The following is a 9,276-nucleotide window of genomic DNA, read 5'->3' as shown; positions in this document are numbered from 1 at the left end:
ATATGAGTTTACCTTCTCAAATTGGTGGTAGCAATTGATGTACCTTAATCTATCTTACACAATTTTTCTGACATAATTCGGTTTATAAGGTGGATGGGATGCCATGTGACACCGCCATCATTAAATGTTTCTATTTAGTAAAATGATCATTACTCAATTTCGAATCATGAGTCGCATATTAAAATACCTTAAGGAGGTACTCAAAACACTAGAAAGAATAACTTTTATAACTCTTCTGAGTTTAATGTCTTCAATACTCACGTGGACCGTTACAGGCTACACCGACATCTTCTTCGTGAGAATCTTCAGATGTGTCGGTCTGATGAGGACATCGCAACAAGCTAGTCTCTTGGCCTTGACAGTTTACTTCATCGATCCATATTGGTCCAGTGCCCTGTCCAAAGTGCGCACTCTTGTATCCAGTGCCACCATATGGAAAACCGAGTTCACGACAAACAACACCAGCATCAGTATCATCCCATGGGTCTTCATCAACGGTACCCCATTCTCCGTTCATGAACAACTCCACACGTCCTGTGTAGCTCCCTTCGCTATTCACCAATCGCACTGTAATTCGGAGAAAACACGTAAGAGCATGACAGCTTACAGACTGTTTTTTTCCTGCTACACTTAGCACTTATTTTATTTTGTTAAAAGAATTGTAACTAATTTTCAAAGTTAAGGAATCATGGTATTCGGAAATTATTTTAAAGCAGGTTTAGTCTTCCTCTTACCTCACTTATAATAATGCAGTTTTTTTACGACGTTACAGCGACAGGAATGTGAAAGAAGCCCGCAAAAGCTGATCGATTACAAATTTCATTTCGGTGGTTTTCAGTACAACACTTAAACTTAACCTTAAAATCTTCCTAATTTAGAAAGCCATTTCAGATAGGCAAAACAGAGATTGTTCTAAGAAGAAAAGCCCACCTTATTATAACCCGTCCCGGGATCGAACCCAGGACTCACAATTGCTAAGTATCAATGCCACCGCCTTTATCCAATCGGCCACAGCACATCTCGCAGTGGCCTGCACATCTCGCAGAACTTACATACCTTTATAATAATACACAGCATTCCTCAACAAAACAAACCCCCTTCTACCTAATGTTTGGTCGACATGGAAGGCTACCCATTGATCTAGAAATGGCGACACCTGAAGACAACCAGAGACCGATGTCATCTGACTGGGTTAGTTATCACTGGGAACGACTCCACCATGCCCATATACTTGCAGAGAAAGAAATGGAGAAAGCATCTGCTGTGCAAAAGAAACTTTACGATCGAAAGACGAAAGATCAACCCTTATCCAGAGGCGAGCGTGTGCTGGTAAAACGCCTTCATTTTGACGGCAGAAACCAGACAGTGGTGACGGCATGGAAAAGGTTCTCCACCGCAATGCTTTGAAACTTTGCCGTATTCCAGTAACTATAGAAGAGACAAACACAGATCCCCAGAACGATGCCCCTACAGGTACCAGTAGTAGCCCAGTGACACCACTACTCAGGATACCAATTCCAAGGCAGATACCAGACCGTACCAGCAGCTGCGATGATTTTTGACGTTTCCATTTTTCCTCTCTCACTCATGATATATATACTGTATATGGTCTTTCATAACGTGTATACAACTGGAAAACTCAGTGAAACAAACTTTTCTTAGAGCTAAGTCATCGTCATGGTTGTTCGTATACAGCAAACACATACACTGGTGTTGACATTCATACAGCCCTTGTCACTATATAAGTAGGCTGTTTTACGTACATGACTGTGACAGCATAGACCATCATAGTACTGATGAAGACACAGACGCTTCTGATGGGCAGGAACCAACACACCCTCTGTGCTCACCACAGTACCAGATACATCAGTTGTAGATACATCAGTTGTAGAATCAGTTGTAGATCCCACTTTGTATCTCAGACGGTCACGTAGGACCAAAGGTTTGCCTCCCGAGGAGTCATGTGTCAATAATATCATAAGTAATGATTTTTCACCCATTGTACTTTCTATGCACTGGTTAGAAGATGGCTTGAGTAAGGCTAGAGCATCTCATTTCTTCAAATAAGGTGTGCTATTGTGTATTCATTTGTATTTTTGTACCAAGACTTACCGGTCTTTGTGGTATGATCCTTGCCAGAGGATCCGATTGTTTTAGGAGATACTGTATTTTTTTCACATTTACAAGCTGTTGTTTGACTGTTGTACTAGGAAGTTAGGAAACTGTGTTAGTTACAGCCTTCTGGTCTAACCAGGTTGGATATATACTTCACAAGTATATGCTGTATGTTTCCTTCATTTCTATTTCTTTAAATTTTGTTTTGTGGTTATTGCTGCAAGAAGTTTTCATTGGCAGTGTAAGCCAATATTAAGCGGGCAGGGATGTAAATAGCTCTATTTCTTCTACTTCTTCTCCCCTTCCAAGTGGTTATGTTATAGGTACGCCTATACTCTTCCACAACCTGTGCTCATATTCCCTTGTATAATTAGTAGTGAGCCAGTGGCAACAGTACTTTCTTTGTTCTGCCAAAGTTGTTGGTTTTAGTAAACATCTTCTCTTCTTACTTTCTTTTCTTAAATAAGGGATGCCTTGTCTTAGTTGTTTCAGTTATAGGATAGACATTTGTATGCAGATTAGCCTGTGTAATTAGCTCTGATTAGTTCTGAGTGTTACTCTTGGTATCTAGGGTGTGTATAGCCAATCAGAGGTGTTAAGAGGGTCACATGTTGTTATCCTGTGGTTTAGGTGTTTCCTCCAAGGTGTTTTAGGAGAGAGAGGCAGTTTGGTTGTCAGCTAGTCAACAGGGCATGTTTGTATATATAGCCACCCTTGACATCATGTAGTCTTTACACTACAGTATACATATATATAAATACAGTAGTAATAAGTTGCCTACAGTATCTTGTGCTTTGAGAATATTTATCTGCATTCATATAACTTTTGCTGTCCGAGGAATTAATTGTCTATAATTGATTTGCTGTACGTTTGTAAACATTATTTCATCGTTTTAATGGATTATATGGAACTGAGAGCTGTGTCCTGCTAGTTGACATTTTGTATTTACATATCTTTTACTGGGACTTCACCTACTCTTTAACCTATCTTTTACCGGGACTTCACCTACTCTTTTACCTGGACGTCACCTACTCTTCTACCTATCTCGTAACTGGACTTTACCTACTCTCCTTGGGAAGAACATTTCTTTGAAAATATATATTATTTATTGGAGTATATTCCTGGAACTCTCGCCCATATCTATTTTCACTGGAGTATTCCTGGAACTCTAACCCATATCTATATTCATGGAACTCTCACCACTCGCTGTCTCTTTCGTAAGTTCGTGCCCTCGGACATTCATGCATTAAACCTTGCATCACCGTGCCTACCAGTTATTCAACTACATTGCTGTGCCGTGCTGCTGGACTATACAGACCCTCCCGCCAGATAAGCTCTATCTCTTTTTTATTAATGTACACATACATGTATTAGTCTTGTGGCCACTTGACACCCCTAGTTGTTTTTATCAATATCTCTAGTTTTCATTGTTGATACAAGTGTAATTGTGTAACAGTAAAGAGTACTTTACCAAGATTCTTTATGTTGCATACTTTCATGCGTGTGACCGAGCAAATAGAGCTACTTATACTGTATACCTAACAGCCAGTCTTATTCTTGTTTTTTTTTAGCCTGTTGTATTTGTAATACAGTGGTCAGCTGTCTTCACACATCGTGACCACTAGGGGGATTCCCAATAATCATGTTGTACAGCTAGCTGTTGTCAAGAACCCCATATCTCGCAACTCTTACAGTGACGTTACCATTCAAGGTTATATATTTATCATTCAAGTTTCGTTGTCAATCGTAATGATCTGTCTAAGTTGGCAATGCAAATCTTGGTTTGATATCTGAACGTTAAGACGATTGGTACGAGAATATCTCGACTTAAAACTAGACAGGTCAAAATAAAGTAAGAAATGCAATCCAATGTCAGCAAACTGAATATCAGAATAATGAAATCGCAAACGGCGATAATACAACAAACTTGCAGGAATACTGCAGGAGATACTGCGTTCGTCTTTTTCTTGTTCTGCTACAAAATTGGGCCACAGTAAACCTAGTCGGGACAAAAACACTTAAGCCTGCACTTTTCATAAAAGAAGGTGAACTACCAAACGCATATTGTTAGAGCTAAAAGCCAAGCACGATAGAAACAGTATGGAATAAAGCAGGAATGGCACTAATAGACCAATGATTACAAAAAAAAAGAACGCAAGTTTCTTGACATAAACCTTAGTCATCAACCACCAACTTCCCAAGGCTACAAGAGATATACTTGTTAATTTTCCAAAATTGTAAATTGTCATAACCGTAATAAAGCCCTACGTGTAATAAAGTTTTGAGTCCCAATGTAATAAAACTTCTTTTAAGTGTAATTGACAGTTTATGTTTATGCAAGGTAGAAAAAGTATCGTCCACGACGTTACCACAATCTCAAATTTGATACTGTTTCAACTAATGTTTTACAATAGGTTAAATTGTCAGCTATGAAGGTACCGTTAATTATATGCATGTTACTCTTCACGAGAGATGTATGGCGCCCCTTTTCTTTGCCACTAACTTACGTGTAAATTTATATTGTAATGTAAAATGTATATGAAAATAAATATAACCTCTGTTGTTTTTAACTTACTTCAAGTCTACCTAAAATACGTGTATGTATTTGTTTTAGTCATGATACACCTTTGTAATTTGTTTATGCGTTGATGTATTTTAAATGACATTAAACCCTGTACTAAACAGCTGTCTAAATAACGGTGCTATTAATTAATATATTATGTAACGTAAGTACATGACATGTGTTCTATGTGTCCACAGTTCTGCGTTCAAGCAGGAAATTTAATCTATTTATTTGATCAACGTTAGTTTTTATCTTGTAAATAACTAAAGAATTATTATATCGAACTTTTATACGTCAGGTGACTAGTGTTACGGTCATTATCCAAACATTTAGGAGAAAGTAACTGCCAAACTGGTTTGGAATTGTAGTTTCCCCTTGATACCTAAAGTACAGCTGATTCTCATTTCTAACACTGGAGAAGATGACGTAACATGTATGACCAGTTGCTACATTGAAGGAAAACACACAATTCTATGCAAAATGATTGACTGAATTTATCAGACTACTCTAAAGGTTTGAGGTTTTGTCCACACTTTAACACAAAGTGGATGACACTTTTACTGCAAAACGCTTTTAAGCAGCAATTTGAACCATCTTTACAAGTAATACTTACTAGTCTATCATAGGGTCATATGTGTAGACACGTAACCAATCAATAATTGAAACAGCCTTTGCGTGATGAATTCTTCTGTTAGTAAGTTTCCACAGTAGCCTCTGCTGACAGGTCTAACATGTGTTACGGTTTTATAACACACTACTGTTCATACTGATTAACGACTGTCTCGTATTCACTGTGCAAACTGATCAAGCCATGTACATTGGGTGTCAAATATCATGTGTCATACCTTATTAGACATTTTTTTTGGAAACATTGCAGCATTCCCCGCAACTGATGATTTAATGGTTATTCTATGGAAAGGGGATATGAGAGAGGTACTATGTAGCATAGGTGGATTGTTGTCTATCCATCGTAATTTGCCAAAGCGTGTATAGGAAAAAGCGCGTTTATAGTCGTTGCTGTGAGACTGTAAAAACATACGCTACGATAATAAGTACCATTGAACAGAAACAGCTTCATCCTACTATAGCATTCTTGGGTTTAAGAAATTGATTATCGGATGTTGCATTTGAAGTTTAAACCATCACATTTTCACCAAGAAGAACTTTCATATATTTAGGGAACTCATGACGAGTTGGGGTATTAGCAATTCAAAAAAGGTTCTTTTCCAAGTGATACCATGATTAGACGATGGAGGCTGGGTATTGCCTTGAAATAATTAGGGCCTACACACAGTGGCAGGGCTCTGGTGTGATCTGCGTTTTGAAATCCGCTACAGCTGCAGACGTTTTAGTAATATTTTTTTCTTGTAGCACTGAAATAAATGTTAATAAAATAAATTGCTCTCAGAGCTTCAGCGACAAGCCAGGTCCAACTTCCCCTAAAATATGCTGCATTTGCGATACTATTGTATTCTCTAGTAGCGACTTTACAAAGTAATTATGAGAATCCAAGAGATGGAGCCCGGCAGCTTTGGAAGTTTCATGCACCTTGTTCCTTTACATTCACTACCTTCAGCAAAACTATTAAAACAGTGTGAGATGGCACTCGATACTCATAGCTAGTACAGTAACTACTGTTCATGTTCCATAACCGTGCATCAGTAACTACTGCGTAATGCAATAACATGTGTTACAGGTGGCACAGTAATTACTGCAGTAGTTACTGTACTAGCTATGAGTATCGGGTGAAGATGGAGGAGTTACGCTTACATTTCTTTGGAATATATCTTGTTTTCTTTTTAGCATTTTTTTAACACAAGCTATTGAATTGTTGGACTAGATATTCCAATTACACAAGAGATAGGAGAAGGACATTGTAAAATAAAGATTTCAACCCAGCCCCATTTGAAAGGAAAACTTTATGAAATTACTTTATTTCAAAGAAATTCATTACAGTCAGGAGCATAGCCAAGGGGGGTCGGGGTGTGAATGGGGCAGCCCCCATTGAGCAATTCTTTTTAATGTTTTTATAATATCGCTAGTAATTTCAAGAGAGAAAATGCTAAGATGCAACAAAGAAAGCCTGGGAAGTGCCATTTCCAGCGGTCTGGGAGGCATTTTTAGCCAAAACGTTCTTGTACGCTTCGCGCCAACCATAATTTGCAATGCCGTATCTACGGCTCTGATAGTTTGCTTACATTTTCGCCCCTCCCTTGGCAGTTTCCTGGCTACACGCTTGATTACAGTTAACATTTTTAGAGTAATGGTTGAAATTTTCAAAGTTTTCTACAAATCTGCCTGACAGCAAAAAACGTGAGGTTAAAAGATAAAGGATGAGATAAAGATAAAGATGAGAAATTGAACCAAATGTTGCAAAGTCCAAAGGGACAATTTAACTTAATGAAGGCTAACTAGGTTGCTCAATCGCTCAAATTGGGGTCGACACAGCGGACTGGGGCCATCCATTCAGTTAGCTCTCTGAGAAGTAACATGGTGAGGGTTAGGAAGAGCTTTGGTTTGATGTGGCATCATATTTGTTTAGTCTTTGAAGTGGGTGTCCCTCAGTTAGGGCCTACTACACTGTAAGTTCTGTTTTGCTACGACGGATCTCGACCAAAAGTTGACTGGAACTGCTGTCAACTGCATATTTCTTGATTCATGGTTAAGGGGTTTGTACATTGACTGACTTCGAATTTCTTAAAATGTGTATAATATAATAGTGATCGACACTTCACCTAACACATATATTATAAGACTGCCAATCTGGTGTATGAGTAGAAGGGCAGTGCCGTACATTCCCATACATATCCATGTTAGTTTTCACGTGTCTTCACTATACCACCATAAATATATTGAACATCATCCAACCACATTCGTTCAATTCCTATTGTACCTCTTTGAACTAAATGATGGCGTTTTTGCTTATACACCGGTCAGAAGATGCTGAAATCTGCAGCGATCAATTTAACTGCAAAATAAATAAGTCAAGTTAAACAGTGAACACATGTGGTATGACCATTGGCGTCAGTGGGAGGGGGCACTTACCTTGGAAAATCAGGGGAGTGAAATAAAGCAAGAATCACAAAATATGCTATATTCGTTACAAATATTCTCAGATCATCAATTTTTGCTGACCAAATTAACTCACGGAGACAAAACTGTATATGAAATGCTATGTGCTCAGTTGAAAGATAAACTTGCTTAATTGAATCAAGATCACCCACGCTTATCGAACTTCATTCTATGTGTCCGTTTAACATTTATTCAACATCCACCGCGTTGTGTTTTGGATCTGTAAATGCATTCCATTCTTACTTCAAGCAGAAAAGCGGTGGTGGTTATTGCGTGGGCGGGCCATTATTATCTTAGGTGTGGGTAGTGATGGTGGTAATTAAATATTTGTGACATTCTTATCTTTGGTCAGAGTTGTCGCGGTTAGTACATGAGTGTGACATATTTTCTATGTTGAGAGCATTGGCGATGGTTATTGTGTGGGTGGGGCATTATTTTCTTTGGTGTGGGTAGTGGTGGTGGTAATTATATAGGTGTGACATTCTTATCTTTGGTCATAGTTGTCGTTATTATATGAGTGTGACAAACTTGTCTTTGGTGAGAGTATTGGCGGTGGTTTTAAGGTGGGTGTGACATTCTTATCTTTGGTGAGAGTACTGTTGGTGGTTATGAGATGAGTGTGTTATCGTTATCTTGGGTGAGGGTAGTCGTTGTGATAATTAGATGGGTGTGACATTCTTATCTTGGGTCAAAATTGTCGTGGTAGTTATTAGATAAGTGTGACAAACTTGTCTTTGGTGAGAGCATTGGCGGTGTTTATAAGGTGGGTGTGACAGTCATATCTTTGGTGAGAGGACTGGTGCTGGCTATTAGATGAGTGTATTTTCATGATCTTGGGAGAGAGTAGTCGTGGTGGTAATTAGATGGATGTGACATTCTTATTTAAAGTGATATAGAAATATCTGAACTCAAGGTCAAGTACATAAAATATTTTATTATCGAAATTCATTACATTAAACTTTTTATCAAAATGAACGTACAGCATGTTTAACATTAATGTAGTTCATGCATTTATCATCATCCAACCGCACTCGTTTTCTTTGATAAAAAAAGTTAGAACAACAAATGAATTGAATTTAAATGGGGTCTTATCAGTTGAGTGTTTCTGGAACCACAGCAGTTGTGCATGTTATGATGTAAGACGATGCGGTATTTCTGCCGATATCGATGTTTCGACGTTTCAAACAAGATTCACGAGACTGGAAAAAAGAAAAATTAATGAAGACTTGGTGTGAATGAATGTATCAATATCTTGATATTATTAATCAATGGTGCTGGTCATGTATCATGCCTTCAGTCACTATTTGATCCCAGTTTCGTCAGTAATTTAACAAACATCGCTTTAGAAAACTCTCTCATGTTATGTTTATGTCCTACTTAAATCTTTTAATGTAGATGCACTATGACCAAGGAACAATATGTTCGAGTACAAAATACTATTTTAATTAATACTGAAACACAATTGGACGTTGCTAGCCAAATTGTCTCATAATACTTTACGGGAAGAGGAACATACAGAGTTACAG

The 9,276-nt window shown here is 38.1% G+C and overlaps 2 protein-coding genes across 2 annotated transcripts in view; both read right to left on the bottom strand.

Annotated features, from left to right (window-relative positions):
• Window positions 1-250: 250 nt before the first annotated feature.
• Window positions 251-1,136, bottom strand: LOC139977991 (scavenger receptor class A member 5-like). The gene is made up of 2 exons (XM_071987883.1): window positions 1,133-1,136; window positions 251-567 (listed from the first exon to the last, which is right to left on the bottom strand). Exons 1-2 carry the CDS (start codon window positions 1,134-1,136, stop codon window positions 251-253), a joined length of 321 nt encoding a protein of 106 aa, XP_071843984.1.
• A 7,528-nt stretch (window positions 1,137-8,664) lies between these two features.
• LOC139977990 (uncharacterized) overlaps window positions 8,665-9,276 on the bottom strand; it is a 94,249-nt gene continuing 93,637 nt past the window's right edge. Inside the window, exon 38 of the mRNA XM_071987882.1 lies at window positions 8,665-8,949. The gene's annotated coding sequence lies outside the window, so the exon portion shown is untranslated. The remainder of the gene's footprint in view (window positions 8,950-9,276) is intronic.

The sequence above is a fragment of the Apostichopus japonicus genome, chromosome 12 (genome assembly GCF_037975245.1).
Source record: "Apostichopus japonicus isolate 1M-3 chromosome 12, ASM3797524v1, whole genome shotgun sequence".
Classification (NCBI taxonomy): domain Eukaryota; kingdom Metazoa; phylum Echinodermata; class Holothuroidea; order Aspidochirotida; family Stichopodidae; genus Apostichopus; species Apostichopus japonicus.
The sequence above is the reverse complement of the archived record's forward strand: the minus strand, read 5'-3'. Positions and strand labels throughout refer to the sequence as shown.